General features: G+C 34.9%; 1 protein-coding gene across 1 annotated transcript in view; it reads right to left on the reverse strand.

Annotated features, from left to right (window-relative positions):
* Window positions 1-20,418, reverse strand: part of LOC101894244 (putative inorganic phosphate cotransporter) — a 30,511-nt gene extending 10,093 nt beyond the window's left edge. Inside the window, exon 1 of the mRNA XM_005176511.4 lies at window positions 19,450-20,418. Coding sequence (XP_005176568.1) covers window positions 19,450-19,498 — 49 coding nt within the window. The 5' untranslated portion in view covers window positions 19,499-20,418. The remainder of the gene's footprint in view (window positions 1-19,449) is intronic.
* Between the last annotated feature and the right edge of the window lie 6,298 nt (window positions 20,419-26,716).

Consider the following 26,716-nt stretch of genomic DNA (forward strand, 5'->3'; position numbering starts at 1 on the left):
TCCTTAAGGGATTATTCAAGCCATAATCTTTGGAACCATCGTGGTCAAATTTTTTGCTTGTTTTAGCATATTTTCAGGCCTTTTTAGTTATCTATGCGAGTGAGTTTTCAAAAAATGTTAAAGAGGCTATTGGAAACAAATTAATGTGTGAGTTAAAGAATAATTTTGAGAAGCTACTGACTATAAAAGCAAATATTTTAAGAATATGTTTTAAAGGACCAGAGCTGTAATCGTAGATTTCATGGAAATATTTTTGCTCCAATCGCAAATTTCCAAGAAGATTTTTGAAGTATTGGGTTTTATACCCTCTACCTTGAAAGGAAGGGTATATTAACTTTGTCATTCCATTTGTAACATTCCTAAATATTCTTCGTAGACCCCATAAAGTATATTCATAGTCAACATAAAATTCTAAGCCGATTTAATGATGTCCGTCTGTCTGTTGAAATCACGATACAGCCCACATTATTTGACATAGAGCTTAAAAATATGACATTTGCATTAATATTTGTATTATGTCAAGGATGGTTGGTATTGAAAATCTGATATATCGGTCCTCGTTTTGGAATAGCCGCCATATAATGGTACCTCCCGATATTCGGTATTTTGGTGATTTAAGCGACATTATTCATCGGAAATGTTTCAAATTTGGCATTTGAAGTTCGTAATTGATACTACAGCTTATGACAGAAAATTGTCTATGCAGACCCAGGTCTTTGTATAGCTCCGATATAACGGTACCTCCCGATATTCGGTATTTTGATGATTTTAGCGACATTATTCATCGGAATGGTTTCAAATTTGGCATTTAAAGTTCGTAATTGATACTACAGCTTATGACAAAAAATTGTCTGTGCAGGTCCACGTCTTCGTATAGCCCCCCGGAAACGGTACCTCCCAATATTCGGTATTTTGGTGATTTAAGCAACATTATTTATCGGAATTGTTTCAAATTTTGCATTTGAAGTTCGTAATTGATACTACAGCTTATGACAGAAAATTGTCTATGCAGGCCCAGGTCTTCGTAAAACTCCGATATAACGGAACCTCCCGATATTCGGTATTTTGGTGATTTAAGCGACATTATTCATCGGAATTGTTTCAAATTTGGCATTTGAGGTTCGTAATTGATACTACAGCTTATGACAGAAAATTGTCTATGCAGGCCCAGGTTTTCGTATAGCTCCAATATAACGGTACCTCCCGATATTCGGTATTTTGATGATTTTAGCGACATTATTCATCGGAATTGTTTCAAATTTGGCATTTGAAGTTCGTAATTGATACTACAGCTTATGACAGAAAATTGTCTGTGCAGGTCCACGTCTTTGTATAGCCCCCCGGAAACAGTACCTCCCAATATTCGGTATTTTGATGATTTTAGCGTCATATTCACCGAAGTAGTTTCACATTACGTATTTAGAGTTCGTAATAATTTGAGATGTCGTACTTGAAGTTCGTAATGAATGCTACCTGCCTAATGGTACCTCCCGATATTCGTTATTTTGGTGATTTAAGCGACATTATTTATCGGAATTGTTTTAAAATTTGTATTTAAAGTTCATAATGGATACTACAGCCTCTGACAGAAAATTGTCAGGTCCACGTCTTCGTATAGCGCCCATATAACGGTACCTTCCTATACACGGTATTTTGATGATTTAAGCTACATTATTCACCGTTTATTTCAAGTTTCGAATTTGAATATGGTAATGGCTAATAACAAACAATGCCTATGTAGGTCCACGTTGTACAGGCCTCAATATAACGGCTATATTCGGTATTTTTAAGATTTTAACAGAATTTTTAACGGATTATATTTTTTGAAAATTTCCAAATTCGTTCCAAATGGTGGAGGGTTTCAAAGTTTGGCCCGGTCGAACTTGCTGCTTTTTAACTTATTTTTATCTCACCCTGTATTAGTTTCCTCTTATTCCCAATTACAACTGTTGTATCTATCTTTAAAGGGCTAATCAGGTCCATCAATGTGGAACTTTTAAATTTGTTTTTTTTTGGATATTTTATTTTCGGGATTTATTTTAAATTTTTTTTGGCGGGGGTTTTTAAAGATTCTCTAATAGCAAGTAATAAAAATTATTATATTAAAATCAGGTCCACGAATTCCATTATAGAAGAAAAATAAAATTTGCACCATACTTTTTTGCAATTGTGTAAAATTATGATTCAACCATGATCGATGATTATCGCCGGGCCAATTTTACTGGGAGCTACTGCGTAATTGGTTTTATTGGCAATTGCGTTTAAGCTGTAAACTGGAAAATGTGTATTAGACACGTAATACAGAGTGAAACAAGTGTTACTCCAAGAATTAATGGTGCTCTAAAAATACACTTAGGGTGGTCCTGGATAATGGCTAACAAATGCCTTGATAATTGCATGTGCCTCTAAAGGAAGGTGTATTGAAAGTGAGGCAATTTAAAGAAGATTTCAAGGAAATTAAAAAAAATAAAGTGCAAAATATGTTGTCCGGAAAGAGTGGTCTTATTATTAGAACGAATTAATTCGATATTTTAAAATTTCTTGACCAAAAACAATTCCTGTTAAAAATTATTGATCCTTTTTGAACCCAAATACCATTTTGCAACAACAACCTTTATATATATTTTTAAACCCCATTGTTTTCCTAAACCCAGTATTTAAACACCTTGTATTAAACCAATAAAAATTCTTTGTTTAAAAATAAAATTTCCAAAACGAAGAAAAATTAACCGAAAATTTTATCTAGACCCAAAGGATAAAATTTTATGAATCGCATAAATCTTTTATGGCCTTTGTTCAATTTCTTTGTTAACCAAAAACAAATTGAGACAAGCGCAAAAAAAAACACGTGCTACTTTTCATGCAAAATCCATTGCGACCATTTCTCTTTCAACTTCGAAGAATAATAATCGACAATAAAACAGCACCCAGCCAGAAAACCCCCAATTTGTTGCTTATTTCATTAAAGTTCATTAACCGGATGGAGAGAATCACAAATGCCCACAAAAATTAAAAAAAAAAAATCAAACAACAACTGAAATAAACCTTCGTCTCAACATTACCACCAATCAGCTGGTGCGAGACAAAGCAAATCTAAGAAATTTATTCAATAGGGTTTGTCAAAATTTATGTTTAATTGTCTTTATTTCGGTGTCTTGATCGGAAAGTTACTTGAGTTGGTGTCGTTTCGCTTCATAGCAATTGCCATCAATTAGGTTTCTTTTCGTTTTTGAAATTTGCATTTTTGCCTTTTGTCTTTTTGAGCGCCAATTCACGTCACCAAATTCCAGACGACAACAAAAAATCAATAAAAGATCCAAAACGACATGCGCGAACCAATTAGCAGAGGGGTGAAATATTTTGATATCTTCTGTGGGTTTAAAAATAACCGAAGAAATTTATGATTTTTTGATTTATGATTACGCTGACTGAACTTTTGAATTTTGACGACAATGATCGGATCATAATGAATGACTATCAGAGCTATAATTGTGGACTTGTGGGTTCTAAGTTCATTGAATTCCCAAGTAGCTGCTATGTGGATATTTTTTTCAGTATTTTTCAGGGATTGTAAAGCAAAATTGTGATAGTATAAGGAGATTGTTTTTAAGGAATAAAAGGCCCGTAATCGTGAAATCGGGAGATAGCTAAAAACTTGACATTTGGCATGAGTTCAGAGTGAACCTATGAAGTTGGTATTTTATATTGGGGTCCCTGTTGGTGTTAGCCTTGTGATAAAGAAATGCTTTCGGAAATTTGCACTATCAGTGTATGAAAAGTACTTAATAGCACTACATTTGGTACAATTTCGTATTGGGTACTAGGATCGCTGTTCATATGTAGCCTCGACATATCGTGGTGATTTTGTAGTATAATTGTACGAAAAGTACTTAATGGTACTAAATTTGGTACCACTCGTCCGACAGCTGTTTATTGTTTACAAGCGTACGAAAGCATTTTGGTGACAATTTTCCAGAAAAAAAGTTATTCGTGATGGAATTCAAGCGCGATAGTGTGATTTCTTTATATTTAGCTGGAGAACCACAAGTGGCTATCGTTAGAGCACTCCAGTATTTAAATGTGATATTGGTAGTGTAGCCCGACGTCAAGGAAGTGGACGGAAGAATTGCTGTTTTCTTCAGAAATCAGCAGTAGAAATAAGTAGAAGTAAAGAAGCGACTTGATCGAAACCCGCGTCGCAGTGGCCGAAAAATGTCTCGTAAGCTGAACATATCACAATATTCCATTCGGCAAATATAGAAAAATGAGCTCGGGGTAAAGCCATTGAAACTTCAAAAATTGCAAAAACTTACACAGCAACTGAAAGAAAATAGACTCAAAAGAGCTAAAGAGTTGCTTCGCTTGGCCGAATGTGGTGAAGTGCCGAATTTGGTTTTCTCCGATGAGAAAACATTCTTTGTCCAGCAGTTTGTAAACAAACAAAATGATCATGTTTACTTGCCAAAGAGGTCAGCTGAAAATGTTGTTGGTTGGCCACCAGAACTCAAGCGCCGGCCATGGTGATGGTGTGGACCGCCATAACAGTCGATGGTCGCTCTCCGCTTGTATCAAGCGCGAAAATATTCTGAAGGGTGTATTAAAGTCTTGGACATTGAAACATTTTGGCCGCAGACCTTGGACATTCCAACAGGACTTAGCACCATCGCACTCAGCACGTGCCACCCAAGAATGGTTTCAAAATTTGGTTCTTCGCTTCATTTCCAACGCACAATAGCCACCAAAATCTCCGAGTACCAATCCGTTGGACTTCTGTGTCTGGAGTATTTTGGAAAGCAAGGTTGGCACTAAAAATACCAAAGTATCGATCACCTCCAGCCAGCGCTTCGCCGGGAATGGGCCCAAATACCGCAGAGCAACATTCGGCCAGCGTGTGACGGTTTCATTGGCCGTTTGAAGGCCATAATTCATGCCAAAGGAGAAAAATTCGAACAAATCTATTTTTTTTTTCTAAAATTTGAGGCAATTTCCGAAATTTTTTCATTTTATTCAAAAAAATTGAAGAAAATGCAAAAATTACGGCGTTTGACTTTGTGACAGTCATTTTATCTCACCGTGTGATTGTTCGTAAAGTACTTAGTGGTACTAAATTGGGTATTGGGTGAAGGGAAAAAGCTGGAATCCCAAAATGTGATATTTAGATTACTTATTTTATCTGTATTTGAGATTTGGAGGTGGTTTGCAAATGCGTCCCATATTTGTACGAAAAGGACTGAATGGTACTATATTTAGTATTGGGTTAACGGATTGGGCTAGAATCCTCAAATTTGATATTGTGGCCTATGTTAGTAATTGGGATTGAGATATGGATGTAGAAAAGTGTACTGTATTTGTACGAAATGTACAAAATAGTACAAAATTGTAGTATGGGTGAAATAGAGTTGTAGTTCTAAAATTTGGTATGGATGTCACATTTGATGTCTGTGGTAAATATATAGAGCTAGTATGGATATGCGTACTATAATTGTACCAAATGGTACTAAATTTGATAATGGGGAAAATTATAGAACGGAAATCATGAAATTTGATATTAAGGTAACTATTGGTATATTCGATATGGATAGTTGACCATATGACTTGGTACCTCACCCTACAACCCCCCATAAAAACTCTCCTTATCTCTAAAATATCCACCTCCTGCTTTGCTAACATTTCTCTCAGCACATTCTAATATCTGTAATATCCAATTAAAACATTGCCAGTTTATTAGACACCTGTTGTATATCGATTTAGATGTCCCAACATTGTGTCGCATAAAACATTAAATAAATAGTTGGCAATATCGTTTTTTTTTGCGTTAACTGGTTCGCACATCGAAGGTGTTTGTTTGTGCCCCCTTTTTCATGTTGTTCTTAACAACAATTAGAAAACACTTAAGATAACCTTATCGACAACCTTATTAGAGTCATTAAATGGTTTTATAATTAACCGAAATTTACTAGGCCCCAACGCTAATAAAAGAATTGTATCAAAGTGTAAATGAAGAAATTATGGAAAGATTGGGGAAATATTTGCCAATTAAATACTTAAGAAGCCGAACACTTGAGAGAAAAAACCAATGTGATCGGACATAAAAAGCCAAACCAAATATTTATTGTGATTGAACAATTTATGGTGTTGCGACTTTCTAAAGGCTAGGGGAGATTTTATCTCAATTAAAAAAAAATTGTAATGAGTTGGCAAAAAAATTTGGAGTGCCCTAGAAGGGAACTTGTGACTGGCTATGACCTAATTTTGAAATGCATTTGTTATTGCCATTTATATGCAGTACTTTAATTGAAATAAATTTTCATTAAAAATACCAATAAATACGTTTGTAACACCTCGAAATATACATTTTAGACCCCACAAAGTCTATATATTCTTGATCAGCATAAACTTCTATGTCGATTTAGCGAAGTCCGTCCGTCTGTGGAAATCACTCTAGCTTCCGAGAGAAATGAAGTAGGTTGATAAAATATTACTCATATATATTATGTCTGCAGGACTTTTGGCGTTGAAAATGGGTAATGTACGTCCACGTTTTAGTATAGCTGCCATATAATGGTACTTCCCTTTTTTTGGCATTTTGGTGATTAAGCGACATTATTCACCGGAATTGTTTCAAATTTGGTATTTGAAGTTCGTAACAGATGTTACAGCATATGACAGAAAATTGTCTGTGCAAGTCAACGTCTTCAAATAGCCCCCATATAATGGTACCTCCCTTATTTCGGTATTTTGGTAATTTAAGCGACATTATTCACCAAAAATGTTTCAAATATGGTATTTGAAGCTCGTAATGGGTACTACAGCCCATGACAGAAAATTGTCTGTGCAGGTCCAGGTCGTATAGCCCCCACATAGCGGTACCTCCCATATTTCGGTATTTTGGTGATTTAAGCGACATTATTCACCGGAAATGTTTCAAATTTGGTATTTGAAGCTCGTAAGGGGTACTACAGCCCATGACAGAAAATTGTCTGTGCAGGTCCACGTCTTCGTATAGCCCCCATGTAGCGGTACCTCCCTTATTTCGGTATTTTGGTGATTTAAGCGATATTATTCACCGGAAATGTTTCAAATTTGGTATTTGAAGCTCGTAATGGGTACTACAGCCTATAAAAGAAAATTATCTGTGCAGGTCTACGTCTTCGTATAGCTCCCATATAACGGTACCTCCCTATATTCGGAATTTTGATGATTTTAGCGAAATTATTTGCCGGAGTTGAATTTGGTATTTGAAGTTCGTAATGGATACTAAAGCCTATGGCAAAAAATTGTCTGTGCAGGTCCACGTTTTGGTATATCCCCCATATAATGGTACCTCCCTTTTTCGATATTTTGATGATTTGGCGACATTATTCACTGGAAATGTTTCAAATTGTGTATTTGAAGTTCGTAATGGGTATTACAGCCTATGACAGAACATTGTCTGTGCAGGTCCATGTCTTCGTATAGCCCCCATATAACGGTATTTTGATATTCCATATTTTGATGATTTTGGAGACATTTTTCACCGGAATTATTTCAAAATTGGTATTTGAAGTTCGTAATGGTTACTAAAGCCTATGACAAAAAATTGTCAGTGCAGGTCCACGTCTTCGTATAGCCCCAATATAACGGTACCTCCCTATATTCGGAATTTTTATAATTTTAGCTACATTACTCACCGAATTTTTTTATTCAAATTTCATATTTGAATATTGTAATGGCTTATGACAAAATTTGCCTATGCAGGTCCTCGTCGTCGTATAGACCCTAATATAACGCCTACATTCGGAATTTTTAAGATTTTAATAGAATTTTAATGGATTTCATTATATTTTTTTTAATTTGCCAAAATTGTTCCAAAGATCGGCCCGGCCGAACTTAAAGTTTTTTTACTTGTTTTCTATTAGAACTTTCTGTTATTTACTGACTATCTCATATTTATTTTTCTCAAAAATAGCAACATTCACGTATTTTGAAATTAAAAATAAAATGAAAACAATTTAAACTATTTATTTCCTAACAATTGTTTGCATTCTATTATTTATACTTCTTCCCTTTCTATGCCGCACCACCTCTTTTCTCGCTAAAGGCAATATGCAAAAATGTCCAACTGCATTATTTATTTACTTAACAAAAAGAAATAATTAAGTAAACATTTGATGAGAGTGAAGGAGGGAGGGAGGGAGCAGATGGGAGTCAGCAGATTTTTCCATTCCTTATTGAATGTCAAATGAATTTATTCGATTGCATTTTTTTCTGAACACACTGGAGGGAAAAACTACTCAATGAAAAAAAAAATTAAATATATAAAAATAAGGAAAATTGATATTTGATTATTATTCTCTTTCGAGATGGGCTTTTTATGACCTAAGGAGATGGTCATCTGAAATTAAATTATCAAATATCCAATTTCCTTAGTTCTAGATATTTAAAGATTTTTCCAATGCATCTAAAAAATGTTATTTATCTTACCTAATCAATCAACCAATGAAAAATAAAATGAGTAATGACCATTGACTAATTATGTCTGAAATTGCTGATAGTCATTTGGAAACAAAAACCGAAAAATACCTTGGTCAATATTGAAAACCACAGCAATAAATTTGACCTTGAACATTTTTATTGGTAAAAACTTTCCAAATTATTCACTTCACTGCAGTTGGTAATATAAATTCAATTTACGTGCCATAAATGTATGTACAGTGGAATAGCGCAAATTTGTGAAAATAAGTATCAAGAGCGTCAAGTTGAGAACGATAGTCCGCTTTGTCAAAATAAACACTAAAGTCTATCTTAAATTGTACGCACCTGACTGAAATGAAATCGTGAATCTAGTTCATAAATTATATCATGTTGAATCCTTCAGATCAGAATTAAAATGAGAACAAGCAAAAGGAGAATGTTCGGCGGGGCCGACCGTTGAATACCCCTGCCATATAAAAAAATTGCAAATTTTCAAAAAAAAAAAAAAAAAAAAAACTGTAAGTTCGGCCAGGCCAAATACCCTCCGTCATTTGGAATGAATTTGGGATTTTTCAAAAAAAAAAAAAAAAAAAAAAAAAATTAAATAAAATCCGTTGAAAATTCTGCTGAAATCTTAAAAATACCGAATATAGCCGTTATATTGGGGCCTATATGAAGACGTAGACCAGCATAGGCAACTTTTGTCATAAGCTAATGCAATGTTCAAATATATTTAATATAGGGAGGTACCGTTATATCGGGGCTATACGAACCCCTGGACCTGCATATAAAATTTTCTGTCACAGGCTGTAGTACGAAATTTCAAACAATTTCGGTGAATAGTATATCTAAAATCGTCAAAATACACAATATATAGGGAGGTGCTGATATATGGGACCAATGCGAAGACCTGGACCTACATAAACAATTTTCTGGCATAGACTGCAGTTCCCATTACGAACACTAAATACGAAATTTGAAACTACTCCGGTGAATAATGTCGCTAAAATCATCAAAATATCGAATATTGAAAGGTACCGTTATATGGAGGCTATACTAAGACGTGGACCTGCAGGCGCAATTTTTTATCATAGGCTGTAGTACCCATTAGGAATTTTAAATACGAAATTTGAAACAACTCCGGTGAATAATATCTCTAAAATTGTTAAATAATCAAATATCTTTGTATCGGAGGCTATACGGTATCGTGGACCTGTATAGATATTTCTCTTCCAGGGCGAAAAGTGCTTAGAAAGAATTTCTTGTATGGATTTTTCAGCAAAACCATTGAAAAAAGTAGCTAAAATCAACAAAATACCGAATATCGGGATGTACCGTTATATGGGGGATATACGATATGGTGGATCTATATTGATAATAAAAGTAAAAAGTACTCAGTAGGATCTCATTGCGCAGAATTTCAGACCATTCCATTTAAAAATGTGGCTAAAATCATCAAAATACCGAATATCGGGATCGTTACATTGGGGACATACGATATCGTGGACCTATATCGGCAATTCTCTTTCAGAGGGGTAAAACATCCATAAAGAACTCTAGGATTTCAGACGATTTCATCGAAAAATGTGGCAAAAGTCATCAAAATACCGAATATCGGGAGGTGCCGTTATATGGGGGATATACGATATCGTGGACCTTATAGACAATTCTCCTTCAGGGGGAACAGTACTCATAAATAACTCCTTGTGTAGAATTTCAGACAATTCGATTGAAAATTTTGTCCAAAATCATCAAAATACCGAAATCGGGGAGTACCGTTATATATACGATTTCGTGGATATACGATTTCGTGGACCTATATCGGCAATTCTCTTTCAGAGGGGTAAAACACTCATAAAGAACTCCAGGATTTCAGACGATTTCATTGAAAAATGTGGCTAAAGTCATCAAAATACCGAATATCGTGGGGTGCCGTTATATGGATGATATACGATATAGACAATTCTCCTTCAGGGGGTAAAGTATTCATAAATAACTCCTTGTGCAGAATTTCAGACAATTCCATTGAAAAAGTTGGCCAAAATCATCAAAATATCAAATTCGGTGAGTACCGTTATATGGGGGTTATACGATATCGTGGACCGATATAGCCAATCTTCGAACTTGACCAGTGCAAAATTATAGATTCATATCTTTATTCGTTTTACTATAACGTGATTACAACAGACGGACGGACAGGGCTAAATCGTCTTAGAATTTTACGCTGATCAAGAATTTATACACTTTGTTGGGTCTAAAATTATAATTTCGATGAGTTACATACGGAATGGCGAACTTAATATATCCTCCATACTATGTATGGTGGAGGGTATAAAAAGAACGCTCGGTTATATCCTACTCCATGAAGCAACGGGCGCCATCTACACAGCAATATTAACTAACTTGTATCAAGTATACATAGTAATACCTTAATGGGTAGGCTTTTTGAAGGATGATTTTTAAAGAAAGAACCAGGTCACAGCCCTCCAGAGAGAGGACAGGTCTAAGTAGAGAAATACTTCTATTAAGGAGGTGCCCTAAAGGCATCGGGCGCCATCTGTACTTCAATTTTAAAATTGGTTTTCAGAAGGCTTTGAATACTAGCACTCTACCGGTCTTCAGTAGAAAGAAGATCCTCTATGGAACAATTTTTTAGGACTTCTGGAGTTAGCGGAAGTTTAATATATTCCGTAGGACTTTATAGGTTTTGTAGTCGGTGGCTTAAGACCACCGGGTGCCAACTATACTTTAATTTTAAAATTCCTTTATAGAAGGCGTTGAATACTGGTACTCTACCGGTCTTCTGTAGAAAGAAGAAGTTTAATATATTTCGTAGGACTTCATAGGTTTTGTGGTCGGACACCCATGCTCTGTGCGGATGTTACTCATCATATATTTTTTTGCCTTTTAATTTTGTAAGGGATAATCCAATATGTACAATTCACTGCTAATGCAAAAGGTATGTATGTGCACATTACCTTGTAATGGGTTATTCGGCTTGCAAATTTTGACTCTATGCTCGTTATCTCCTAATCAATTTATGTTCTCTTATAATCCTCTCAATTTCGTTCTCAACTATTGAATTGAATTGTCAACATGTCGTACGTGACATATTGACAGCTTTTTCATTATTAGCGGCATTTTGTTTTCTTTTTGCTATTATCAGAGAAAAACAAAAGACACCTTGGGGTCTATTATTTTTTCCGCTGGGCTATTTTCATTGATAAGCAGAAGACGGCGGGCAGAAAACTGTGGCGCGGTAAATAGAACAACAATTCTTAATTACTCATACGCTCTGGTAAACGAGAGCACGCACATACACATACACATACACACACACACCTCTATAATAGTACTGATATAAAAATTTCGAGAGCCTACCAAATCGTCTGAGATACCTATCTCTATATACAATTGAATTGAATTGAATTCAACATTGAAATGTGTAACACACAGCCCGAGAAAATAATATTGAATGAAACAATATTAGGTTTTGTTTATTGTTTGTTTGTGTTTTTCATTTTGCAATTTTGTATTTAAAATGTATTGAAAGTGACCTTCCTTGTTTGGGGGGCTTTAAGTCATTTTTAGTCACCAACGAAAATGTAAAACCATAAACATTTTTATTTCGCCAACGATGAGAGGCATTTCTTTTAAATGCGATAATAAGAAGAAAGACATTTTGAAAAAAAAAAAACAATATTAAATTTTATTGTTTCATAAAAGAAATTGAAAATTAAATATTTTTCTCTTTTATATTTTGCGAAAATTTGATGATGTGGAATATACAAATAAACATATAATTTTTTGTTTTTATTTAAACTTTTTGTTGTTTTTTTTTGTTTTGCATATTAATGGGGCCAGTAAAAATTTGTGAGGAGGAGGAGGAGGCTGATGATGATGAGAGCAAGCCAATGTGGCAGTTTTTTGTTTTTTTTTTTTTCAAAGAGGGAGAGCAACAAACCTGTTGCGCTGAACGTTGGCATCTAATGCTCGAAATCAAGAGTAACGTGAGCAGCAAAACAAAGAAAGCAAGAAGCACGTGCATGCGTCACTATGGTGGGAGCGCCAACATGAGCGTACAGCAGATAGTCCGATATTCACGCAATGAATTTGGTAAATTTTCAATAAATTGAAATATATTTCGCGTGTGTGTGTTTTTTTTTAATAAAAATAGCAAGAGCAATATAAAATTGAAAATTTATTAGCAACTATGTGTGTATTATAGCCCCAAGGAAAAAAACAATAAAAATAATTGAAAGAAATAAAATTGAAATTTTTTCTCAAACTGGACTTAGCCAGTTTCTTAACATGAATGGACATATATTATTAATGAACGAATATTATTGTATTTTTTTTGTGAATAAATATATTTGTTTTTTTTTCTGTATTGTAAAAAGGCGCTAAATAATTAAATTTCAAAATGCAAACTCGTCACATTTACTTTGTTTGAACAATGACGAACTTTTTCTATTGGGAAAAGGTATTTCATTTTATTCTTAAAAATGTTATACAATATAGAAGACGTCTCTAAAACTTCAATAGGCCTTTGTGGAAAATATGGTGGCTTTTTACAACAAGTAAAAAAAATAATTAACTTCGGCCGGTCCGAAATTTTAATACCCTCCACCATTGGGTAAGACAACAGTTTTTTTGTAAAGGTATCTGAATTCAAGTGTGCTCCTCTTTAAACTACAAATACCAATAAGACCGTTTGGATATTGCAACTTAAAAAAAACAAAGTTAGTGCGCCCGTTATATTTGGGGGCCATACCAAAAAAGGATTCCTATATAGACAACTTTATACTACAAGGATTGTTATCTATCTACGATGGGCCAGTCTTAAATGCCAAATTTGGTATGTGGGTAAATGCGACAAGGATTATCAAAATAGAGAATATCAGTGGATACCGTTATGGCAGCTAAAGGAAAACTATAGGAAAACATGGACCTAGATATTCAACATTCTGCCACTGGAGAGAAAATGCATTAAGAACTACAAATACCAATTTTTAGACGAATCTGGAGAAAAATGTGGTAAAAATCATTAAAATACCGAATATCGGGAGGTACCGTTATATAGGGGCTATACGTAAACCTGGACCGATGCATACAATATTCCGTCACCGGTGCTCGAACCCATTATGATCAACAAATACCAATTTTTAGACAAATCCATGGAAAAAATACCGAATATCGGGAGGTACCTCTATATGGGGGCAATACGAAAACGTGGACATATACACACAATGCTCCGCAACGGGAGCTATAACCTAAAATGACCTACATATATCAAATTTTAGAAAAATCCGTAAAAAAAATGTGGCAAAAATTATCAAAATACATAGTATCAGGAGGTGCCGTTATATAGGTGCTGTATGTAAACCTGGACCTATGTATACAATATTCCGTCATCGGAGCTAGAACTCATTAAGGTCTATAAATACCAATTTTTAGACAAACCCGTAGAAAAATGTGGCAAAAATCATAAAAATACCGAATATTGGAAGGTACCGTTATATAGGGACTATACGAAAACCTGGACCTATACATACGATGTTACGCCACCAGAGCTAGAACCCATTAAGAACTACAAATAACAATTTTTAGACAAATCCATGGAAAAATGTGGCAAAAATCATGCAAATACCGAATATCGGGAGTTACCGGCTATACCAAAACGTGGATTGATATATCTCATTTTCAATACCAACCACCCTATACTCATCATGAATAGATATAGTTTATGGGGTCTACGATGAATATTGAGGGATGTTAATTTACCCTCCTTTTCAAGGTGAAGGGTATAAAAACAAGGCATTAGAATGCGATTTCTATATTGTGTTCCACAAGATTTTCTATATGAAAATGTTGTGTTCCACAAGATTTTCTATATGAAAATATTGTGTTCCACAAGATTTTCTATATGAAAATATTGTGTTCCACAAGATTTTCTATATGAAAATATTGTGTTCCACAAGATTTTCTATATGAAAATATTGTGTTCCACAAGATTTTCTATATATTTTTCTATATATTGTATTCCACAAGATTTTCTATATGAAAATATTGTGTTCCATAAGATTTTCTATATGAAAATATTGTGTTCCTCAAGATTTTCTATATGAAAATATTGTGTTCCACAAGATTTTCTATATGAAAATAATGTGTTCCACAAGATTTTCTATATGAACATATTGTGTTCAACAAGATTTTCTATGGAAAATATTGTGTTCCACAATATTTTCTATATGAAAATATTGTGTTCCACAAGATATTCTATATGAAAATATTGTGTTCCACAAGATTTTCTATATGAAAATATTGTGTTCCACAAGATTTTCTATATGAAAATATTGTGTTCCACAAGATTTTCTATATGAAAATATTGTGTTCCACAAGATTTTTTATATGAAAATATTGTGTTCCACAAGATTTTCTATATGAAAATATTGTGTTCCATAAGATTTTCTATATGAAAATATTGTGTTCCACAAGATTTTCTATATGAAAATATTGTGTTACAAGATTTTCTATATGAAAATATTGTGTTTCACAAGATTTTCTATATGAAAATATTGTGTTCCACTCGATTTTCTATTTGAAAATATTGTGTCTACATAAGATTTTCGATGGAAAATATTGTGTGTCCACAAGGTTTTCTACAGAAAATATTGTGTTTCAATTATACAATGGATTACTTTGAAGTCCACAGGATTAACCAATTACTCTCAATTCGAGTTACATGGGGTGTTAGATTTTACAAAACAATTTTACCAAATATTCATAATTCATTACACCAAATATAAATAGAAACTATTCACAACCCTGCCACCCCTTTTGTTTAATGTTTTCTAAATTTACACGCACAATTTGCCTTTTTATTCTGGGGTATTTAATATTTTTTTTTGTTTGTAAATTGTTTGTTAATTTAGAACCGGAAATAAACAGAAATTTAGTTCCTCAAAGTACCGAGCGAATAAAATATTTTGTTAGATAGCAACAGAAAAATCAAACAAAACCGACCCAACGACAACATGTTCTTCGAACACAAATGGATTCTCATATAAAAAAATAATAATAATAAATGAACGGACACACAGACATACTTAACAAATAGTCTAACTAAATTAGACGTCAATTAAAATTATTTCAGGGAATAAAAATTGAAGGGAAACGTGGAGTTTTATGGGATATAATAAAATCCGAACAAATTCCACTGGGAACATTTTGTCATATAATTTTTCTAGATAATGATTTTTTGGTCCAATAAAAAATAATTATTGAAATAAATTTTGCCAGAGTATCTGTCTCTCTTTCTTTAATTTTAGCCAAAAATAATCAATGCCTGTAAATTCTCATTAAGTATCTACAAAGCCATTTGGAGACAATTTATTACCGGAAGATTGTATTAATACTATATGGCAATGAAAATTACAGGCAATACAAAAATAAAATGACGCATTCAAGATATGTGGAATAAGTATTTATACAATGGTTGGACGGATGGGTAGCCATGTCATTGTCTTCTACCATATTGAAAAGAAACAAAAAGCAGAGCAAAAGGACAAAATGTTTTTTTTTGTTTTCTAAATAATAAGATTTTTTTCGAGCTTTAGGCCATTGCATCGAGTCCCTTACATTGTATTTGGAGTTTTTGGTCAGATTTTTTTTTGTTCGAAAAGAACAGCCTGTAACTGGTCTTTTATCTGTGGGTGATATCTGAAAGATATTATATATAAAACTATTAAAGATCTTCTAGTTTTCTTTTTAGTTATGGAAGACCAGTTAAAGGTCCTATATATATTACAAAAGAGTTTTGAAAAAAAAAACTGCTGTCCATAGGAATCATTAATGGCACAACGGCCCGACAAAAAAAAAAATTCACTTTAATGTAATTTAATGAGCTTCCTTGTGTATGTACAACTCCACAAAAGCGTAGAGGTTATAGTTTTCGCATAATGGACCAAATTATATTTTACACTTTGGAATAAGGTATATTTATGTATGGGATTAAAAAAATATGGGATGAAAAAAATGGAACCAACTTCTGGCTGCTGTCATTTCTAAGCCACTCGTCCGACAGCTGTTAAAATTATTCCAGTGACAGCTTATTATATTTTTTACAGGCGTACAGAAGCATTTTGGTGAGAATTTTCCAGAAAAAAAATTATTCGTGATAGCGTGATCAAGCGTGATAGTGTGTTTTCTTTAGGTTTGGCTGGAAAACCATAAGTGGCTATCGTTAAAGCTCTCCAGCATTTAAATGTGAATAAATCTTTTGTATCTCGTACCATAGCTCGTTTCCGTGATACTGGTAGCCCCTAGCTCGACGTCAAGGAAGTGGACGGAAGAAAACAGCAACATAAGCAGAAATGGTTCGAAAAGTAAAGGAGCGACTTGATCGAAACCCGCGTCGCAGTGACCGCAAAATGGCTGGCGAGCTGAACACATCGCAATATTCCATTCGGCAAATATTAAAAAATGAGCTCGGGGTAAAGCCATTGAAATTCCAAAAAGTGCGGGGTAAAGCCATTGAAATTCCAAAAAGTGCATGAACTTACACCGCAACCGAAAGAAACTAGTCTCAAAAGAGCTAAAGAGTTGCTTCGCTTGGCCGAAAGTAGTGAACTGTCGAATTTGGTTTTCTCCGATGAGAAAACATTCGTTGTCCAGTAGTTTGTGAACAAACAAAATGATCGTGTTTACTTGCCAAAGAGGTCAGCCGGCCATGCTGATGGTATGGGCCGCCATAAAAGCTCGTATTAATCGACCGTGGCATCAGAATAAATGCCGAATATTATTGCGAAAATATTCTGGAGGGTCTATTAAAGCCTTGGGCACGCAAAAATTTTGGCCGCAGACCTTGGACATTCTAACAGGACTCAGCACCATCGCACTCAGCACGCGCCACCCAAGAATGCTTACAAAATGAGGTTCCTCGCTTCATTTTCAGCGCACAATGGTCATCAAAATCTGCGGATACCAATCCGTTAGACGATTGTGTCTGGAGTAGTTTGGAAAGCAAGGTTGGCACTACAAAAAATGTGGGCCAAAATACCGCAGAGCAACATTTAAGCAGCGTGTGACGGTTTCATTTACAGTTTGAAGGCCATAATTCGTGCCAAAGGTGACCAATTCGAATCTAAAAAAATGTAAAAATTATGGCGTTTGATTTTGTTGTAGTTTTTTTTTATCTCACCCTGTATGTATGCAATTGATGGAGCCCAAATATATCGATTTCAAATGTTTCAAACGATCCAGATGCACTTTTCAAACAAATTAGCTGCAACATTGCCATTCTATGAATGAGATCAGTATTTGCTATTTGCAGCGTTATTGAATCTACATTTGTGTTTGATATTAATTCGTAGAAAACAAATTTGGTATTTGAAGTTCGTAGAGATAATACAGCTTATGACAGAAAATTGTCTGTGCAGGTCCACGTCTTCCTATAGCCCCAATATAACGGTACCTCCCGATATTCGATATTTGGATGATTTTAGCGACATTATTCACCGGAATTGCACCAAATTTGGTATTTGAAGTTCGTAAAGGGTACTACAGCTTATGACAGAAAATTGTCTGTGCAGGTCCACGTCTTCGTATAGCGCCAATATAACGGTACCTCCCGATATTCGGTATTTTAACGATTTTAGCTACATTATTCACCGAATTTTTTCATTCAAGTTTCGCATTTGATTATTGTAATGGTTTACGACAAAAGTTGCATATGCAGGTCCACGTCGTCGTATAGACCCCAATATAACGTCCACATTCGGTATTTTTAAGATTTCAACAGAATTTTTAACGAATTTTATTTTTTTGAAAATTGCCAAAATCGTTCCAAGTGGAGGGTATTCAAAGATCGGTCCGGCCGAACTTACAGCTTTTTTACTTGTTTTGTATATTTTTTATTAAAATATAAGTTTTAATATAAAAAGAAGAATTTTTTGGCGAAATGCATTTCTGTGTACGTTCCTGTTTTGAAGGTCTCTAAACACACTTTCCAGTGAATGAATTAGAATTTTTACAGAATTCGGCATTTGACATAGTCCAAATTAAAAGGATTTTTGAGCAACTGATTTTAAAATAATTTAAAATTTTACATGGTGGAAATTATAATATGTTCGGCCAATTTTTTCTTATTTATTGTGATATATCGAAAATTGACCTAGAGTTTTTTTTTTTTTTGGTAACATTAGTTAGTTTCCGATTGTTTCCATCCTTTGCGACTTTCAGTAATGATTTCGAAATAGGAAAAATTTCCACAAATTCCAAATTTGAAAATATTTCTTTCCATTATGTCAGTGACCTCATTAAACAAAAACTAACTATCTTATCTTCACGGCTAATGGCTCTCAGTAAAAAACACTAAGGCCAAGAAATCCGGCGATGACTTGACACAATCTTTTGTTCCCCAATGTTAAATGGCTTAAAACGAAGTTAACAATTCGAAAAAAAATGTTCAAATGGACTTTCTTCCTGAAAAAAGATCAATTTGTCAGGAGATTACAATCAATAACAACAACAACCAATTTTATGTTGTGGGAGATTTGTATGGGTTTCAATGTTATTGCTTCTCTTCTTGGTATGCATTATCACCATTAATGGCATGCGGTACAGGAGACCCTTCCCCCCAAAAAATTACGTAGACACAGAACCACATGTTGATATCTATGTACATATGTATGTATTCGGGTGCGAGATAGTGGAGATAGTTTCAAAAATTAAAAAAATAACTAGACCTCAAGCTCATTGACTTCTCTTTGTCAAATAAAACACTAAAACAAAAAAGAGAGGACTGAACACAAAAAAAAAGAGAAGAGGTTGTCTGCCGTCATTTAAATTGATTTGAATTTGAAATTATAATTTTTGGTTCAAAGCAAAGCATGAAATGAAAACACGTGTTTGGAGTAATAAACATTCAGAACCATAATCCCCATAAGTTGGCATAACGTTTTTCTTTTCAAAATTTCAAATTCTCCAACTTACCTTCGTCGAAGCGACGATTTTTGACCAAATTTGCCTTTGGTTGTGACATTTTGCAGGAATTCTTTTGAAGTTTGAGGTGGGCGGGTGTTTAATTGGCTGATGAAAGTTGAGGTTTGAACTCTGACGGTAGATAGGTGGTATTTCGTTGTATTGGCCAACGAAATATTATTTCTTGGAGTCTTTGTTAAATTTTCATATTTTTGTTTTCCAAAATTATCTTCACTCAAGTAGTTGTTTGTGTTGTTTTAACAGTTAACACAAATTCATGCTTGTTTCATTTGGATTTCAGAAAAAAAAAATATTTTTTTGATACGAAAAATTTATTTTTAACACTTTGACAACAACAACAACGGCAAAAAACCGATTTTTTTTTATAAAATTTTGTTGAAATATTTTGGTTGTTCTATAACGACGAAATTCCGTAACACACGCACGTCGTCGTCGTCGTTTTTTCTTGTGGTTCAGCTCCTCATGAAAATCACAGAAAAGTGTTGTATAAAACTGATGGTTAGGCGGGCGGGTTGGTAGGGTGGGCAGAGTTGGATTGGAATTACAGCACACACAATGTTGTCGTCGTGGTAGCTGCTAAGTTGATGATATCCAGCGGCCAAAAATTTATTTTTTTTATCTGGATGAAGTCACATCAAAATGACATCGAAAAAAAAAATCACAGAATCGGTACTTCGTGGTGGTATTTTCCTCCTCAGATATAAAAAAACTCGGAGAAAAACTTTTTTCTTTGTTCAATATGCTCACAAAACAGGAAAATGAATTAAACACTACTACTACTACTAACAACACAAAAACAAAGTGCGTTCGGTATGCGTTCACACGGGTTACAACGGACCGTTGTTGGTTCTCCTTGCAGAAACGTTCTTAAACCGACTGATTTGTATCGCCAGCCAACGCAATGCTTTTATAAATGTGATCTGTGATCCGCTTACGCTGGCCGCACTCACTCGCTCACTTTAGAGTGGATGGGTTTCCCTGGCGCGTTGTGTTGGTTGGCTGGCTGGCTGATATGAAACGAGCAGCACATTCACATCTATGAGATACGCTGGCCACCACTACCAGCAAAGGAAAAAGAAACAAAACGATTTGACTGCATACAGGCCGTGTCGTGGTAATGGGTGCTGCTGCTGGCCGTTGTTACTGATTACTCGTTCACCAGTGTGGTTGTTGTTGTTGTTCCCACATGTACCCTCACTCTCACTCTTAATTTATTTGCTGGTGTTTACTGAGGGCAAACACACTCTTTTTCTGTTCTGTTTTTTTTGCTCACTTGTTGCTGCTTCTGTTGGTTGGTTGGCCGGTCGTTAGGTAGGCAAGAGAGTAAGAGTGTGTGCGCCAAGTATCTCGAAGTTGTTGATTTTTGCTGCTTCGTTCCTCGTGTCCACTGTGGTGCGTTTTCTTACATTGACGTTGTTCTTGTTTTTGCCCCAGTCGTTGGCTCTGCAACAGCCTTTCGTTGTTGCTACATTTTCATACACGAAATAATCGCGTGAATTGGTTTTATCAGTAACTTACATACACACACATACAGACAAATGCACTGGAACAGAGAGTGACAACCTTTCAAAGAGTTGAGTGCCAGCCAGCCATATGGAGACAAAATGGAATATAGCACTTCAAACAAATAAAAAATCGTAATTGTTCTGTCTAAATTATGGTTTCGTTAAAATATGCGAATTTTCTTGATTTTTCTACATGTACTGGCCATGATCTGATCCTACACCACATTGTGGTGCAGGTTATTTTGTCTCTATGGCGCGTGTTTTCTATGTGGACTAGAAGACGGGATATTTTGGAACAACTCTAGTTGGGTAAAAACTCTAGGATTCTTTCAAATTCTTTACAGAGGTGGAAAATTTTGGCTTAACTCAAGTTTAGAAAAACTTTTCAATTTTTTTTTAAATTTTTTTTCCAGTGGTGATAATTTTACTGATCCCGGGAAACTATTTTTTTGCTTGGGGACGGAACGGGACCCCAGATTTTTGACCCGAAAGTCCGGGTTTAAGACCCCGACTAGACATTATAGGTGTCGTTGGAACCGAAAAGGGTTTTTGCACACATTGTAGCATTTTTGAAAGGTACGAGTGTCAGCAATAATTATGGTTTTATTTGGTTGACCCCCATAATGGTCACTTTTTCGACTTTTTGGGGTTTTTATAAAAAATCCGAGTACAAAAATCAATAAATTGACTATAACTTCCGAACCATTTAAAAATTTCCACATCATGTGACCACTTGTTGGGTAGGTATTTTTATAAGCTATATTGTCTATATCGGGTAAGTCTTGAACCCGGACTTTCGGGTCAAAAGTCTGGTGTTCCGGGTCTGTTCCCCTAGAAAAACTAGAAGAGTTTTTACTAAACTAGAGTTGATCCGTATTTGTACCCTTATTCTGGGAAATTATTTTTTTTGTTGGGGGACGGACGGAGATATTTGACCCGAGGTCTTTTTTCAAGACATTGGTTAGACCCGGACCCACTAAGCCGATTTGGAAAACATAGGTATTCGAAAGGTAATGAAATACCTACTCCTATTTTAATGAAATTTGGAATGAGTGACTCGATTTGATCAGAAACTAATTTCACTAAATTATATTGAAAGATTTGGGTATAGCTCCCATACATATTTTCGAACCGACTTATTTTATTACATATATACCAAACACGATATGTATGTTCGGTTCCGAAGTAATTTGGAATGAGTGACGGAATTTGTAAAAAATAAATTTGCCAAATTATATTGACATCGGATCAGATTTTGATATAGCTCTCATATATATTTTCGGCCGATTTCAAATATTTGTTGCACCAAACACGATACGTATGTTCGATTCCAATGAAATTCGGCATAAAAGACTAAATTTGGTACACAAATAAGATTGCCAAATTATATTGATATTTGGATATAGCTCCCATATATATTTTCTCGGCAGATTTCTCATATTTTATGCACCAGATACGGTATGAACTTCCAGTTTCAATGAAATATGAAAGGTGTGACGGAATTTAGTGTAAAAGTAAATTTTGTTAAATTATATGGAAATCGGTTCAGATTGGAACTAGATTGTATTAAGAAGCATTGACCCACAACGCCTTCGCAATGGTATTGGTCTAAGAATAAGCAAATAAGCATAGTTGTGCGGGGTTGACCATGTGATACCCTACAACACTACAAAATGTTAGAAGTCCCCTTAGGTCCAAATCCATTTTGGAAGATTTCGATTTTGAAATTATACCCTTAGCTTTGACCAGGGACATTTGGCCAATATTTACGCACTCCATCGTGCTGTTAGTTGATGTGGTAAATTTTACAGCTATGAATAATCTATTGGACAACCAAAATACTAGACTCATGCAAAATTCCGTTTCCATTGGTTTCAATTGTGTGATCAGGAAAATTTTTCTGTTTTTGGTTCATTTGAACCCCTAAATATATTGCGAACATATTTAAAAACAATAGTCCCAATCCTTCTGAGCGTAACCCAACCCTTATAAAAATGTTCGAGAGGATCGGACGATAATTGTAATTTGTATAAAATCTATATTTCAATATTATAAGTCAAATTGAAAAAATCGCATGCGATAAAGAATAAAAAATTGTCACAAAATACTACTTTCTTTTAATGCGATATTTTATATTTTATACTTTAATGCCAAGAGGGCATTCTGAAAATTTGTATATACACATTGCATATATTTCGCTATATATATCCGATATATTTTCTATCGGCATCGACGTAACGGTCAGAATTGAGCTGTTCGTCTATTTGTGATTTCGCCGGGATTAAAAATATGCGCGGTTTAATGGAAAATTTGACTTTTATTTAACACAAATATTATGGTATATTTCACCCACTAAATATTACCCGACGACCATCAAAATTAGAAGGCTTCCGCCCAGTCCGCGTCGATTTATTAAACACAAATGTTATGGTCTATTTCACCCACTAAATATTACCCGACGACCATCAAAATTAGAAGGCTTCCGCCCAGTTCTAAGTTCTAGCCCCATGTTAACATCCGCCTAAGGAAAAACTGCAAAATTAGGAAATTTTTCAGTTTTTGGTTTATTACAACTCCTAAATATTATGCGATCATCCCCAAAAGCAATAGGCTTCTATTCTGGCCCTATCGTGAAGATCGGACCATAATTGCGACCTGTAGAGTGATTACAGATTAACATTCGTAGCAAAATAGATCTTAAATCGTCAATATATAGAGGGGCAACACCAATACTTAATCACATTACCAATCTGCCCATTAAATACCTATTTACCGAATTTCAAACAATTCAGTTACTTAAAGCGGCAAAATATGAAATATCGGGAAGTACTGTTACATGGTGCCTACAGGAAAATATAGACGATATAGACAATAAGGTCGAGGCCAATTTTAATGGCATCATTAGAAGACCGAATATCTTCTTATTTATTGACATTTGGTGGCAGTTTGTTAAGTTTTTACTCCCTATAAAATATGTGGTACAGTATGTTAACAAAGGGACATTTTGTCCGATTAACCTCTATATGGATACTTATTTCACATACATTGTGAAATGAAAAAATGCAACCAATTTCAGACTGATGTCATTTCTAAGCCACTCGACAGACAGCTGTTAATATTAATCCAGTGACATCTCATTATATTGTTTACAAACTTACAAAAGCATTTTGGTGAGAATTTTCCAGAAAACAAGTTATTCGTGAGGGAGTTCAAGCGTGATTTCTTTATATTTGGCTGGAAAACCACAAGTGGCTACCGTTAGAGCACTCCAGCATTTAAATGTGACACATATATGCAATGCAATTGGCAGGGATCGAGAGGTTCATAAAGAAGCCTTCAAATCCAAATTGAATGGTATTTAGACTTTAAATATTGTCCGCGAACATCGTCCATTATCCACTACAGAAGAAGAACAACTAGTACTAGAGTAATTTTTGGCCCACTTTGATGAAAATAGAGCTACAAAATTATCTAAATGAAAACAGTACACAAAATGGTTCTAAGATCAATTCTACAATATTTAGCAAGCAACTATTTTTTTAAACTCAATTGAGTGTTACAGTTCAATGGGAGCTATGGACTTAGAAGCATTCCACTCTATGCAACGTTAAACAATGTGACTTTCAAAGATTTATGTTTGTGCAGGTCGGACAACCCTTCTGAAGGAAAAAAACAAATAAATAAAAGAGTGGTAACAGCATGTGTAAGAGAGTGTCATAACTAAACACAAACTCATTTGTCTATAGTTTACAACACCAATAAACTATGTAATTCCCAAATAGAGCTAAACAGATGGAAAACACCAGAGACACTGGTGTCGTCCACTAGACGACACATGAACATTCCACAAAAAGCCGGCTAAAGACACATAAAATAAATGTTTGAAGGAAAATTTTAAGAGAAAATATAAATTATCTCAGAGATTTTTGGGTCACACGAAAGAGAAATAAAAAAGTACAATCTATGTACATATAAAAGAGTAGTAAAATAACTGATTGACTGATCGAGACTCAATGCCCAGTCGAAACGGCGAGCTCAAAAGAGCTAAAGCGTTGCGACGCTTGGCCGAAAGTGGTGAACTGCCGAATTTGGTTTTCTCCGATGAGAAAACATTCGTTGTTCAGCAGTTTGTAAACAAACAAAATGATCGTGTTTACTTGCCAAAGAGGTCAGCTGTAAATGTACACCTTCTGTTGGCCACCAGAACTCAAGCTCCGCCCATGGTGATGGTGTGGGCCGCCATAACAGCCGCTCTCCGCTCGTATTAATCGACCGTGGCATCAGAATAAATGGCGAATATTATCGCGAAAATATTGCGAAGAATGTATTAAAGCCCTGGGCACGCAAACATTTTAGCCACAGACCTTGGACATTCTAATAGGACTAAGCACCATCGCACTCAGCACGCGCCACCCAAAAATGCTTACAAAATGAGGTTCCTCGCTTCATTTTCAGCGCACAATGGCCACCAAAATCTCCGGATACCAATCCGGTGGACTATTGTAGCTCTACGATAACCGATTTTTCCTTTATGTTATCGAAAAAATTTGCAAAACTAGTCGAGACAGGTTATATTACAGGCTCTGAGGCAGGTTATATTACAGCACCATTACTTTTATATGGGGTAACCATTTTGATAGTATGTTTTGCAAATTGTTCTGCTTCTGATTTTAAATACAAACTAACGACAACGCCTCATTTTGTAGACTATCAAAATCGTATGGAATAATTACCATAACTGTCCAGCAGAAAATGTTTGTTCATTGATTTTACAGACATCTGGACAGTTCATATCCGCCAAAAATAAGATAACGAAAAATTGCTACTACTGTTTGTCAAGATTACTAGTAAAAGTAGGATATTGCAATGTTGCCGTGATTCAACAAAATTTGCGCGCTTTCTCTAATTGTTTGTGTAGACTTCCGCAGGGTTTTCCGCCCCATATGTTGCGTATTAATACATACCCAGCAAACGTTTCCAGTACAAATCGGCTTAAGAAGGAATTTTTTTAATAAGGTCATGTCGTACTTATATAACGACTTTAACTTACCAAAGAAAATAAATGTTTTTTATACCCTCAGACATATGGCTAGAGAGTGTATATATTATTTGATACTGCCAAAACGTGCCTCATCGAAATAACGGTTCTAGACCATAGGTCATGAAGCTAATAAAACGGGAAATAAACATCCGATTCCATTCAGACTTGCCACATCTCAATATTTCTATTAACACAAGATCTGTTATAAATATGGTAGAGATCGGATCATTTTTTCTGGTACCTCCCCCACATAGAATTCAAGATTTTAAAAACCAAAAAGCTCAAAGAAAGCGAAGTAAGCATCTAACTCTCTTCAAATTTCACACATCCAAATCTTTTTGCTAACGTAGGATGTGTTGTGAAGATGATATACAGGGTTGAGATAAAAAAACTGCGAAGTCAAACGCCATAATTTTTATTTTTTTTTTAATTTTATTCAATAAAAGCAAAACAAACAAGTAAAAAGAACATTAAGTTCGGCCGGGCCAAACTTTTAATACCCTCCACCCTAGTAAAGGAAACATTAGAAGAAATGTGGCAAAACATTAAAATGCCGAATATCGGGAGGTACCGTTATATGAGGGCTATACCAAATCGTGGACCAACACATGCAAGGTTCCGCCAACGGAGCTAGAACCCATTATGACCTACAAATACCAATTTTCAGACAAATACGTGAAAAATGTGGCAAAAATCATCAAATTACCGAATA

The sequence above is a fragment of the Musca domestica genome, unplaced genomic scaffold (genome assembly GCF_030504385.1).
Source record: "Musca domestica strain aabys unplaced genomic scaffold, Musca_domestica.polishedcontigs.V.1.1 35, whole genome shotgun sequence".
Lineage (NCBI taxonomy): Eukaryota > Metazoa > Arthropoda > Insecta > Diptera > Muscidae > Musca > Musca domestica.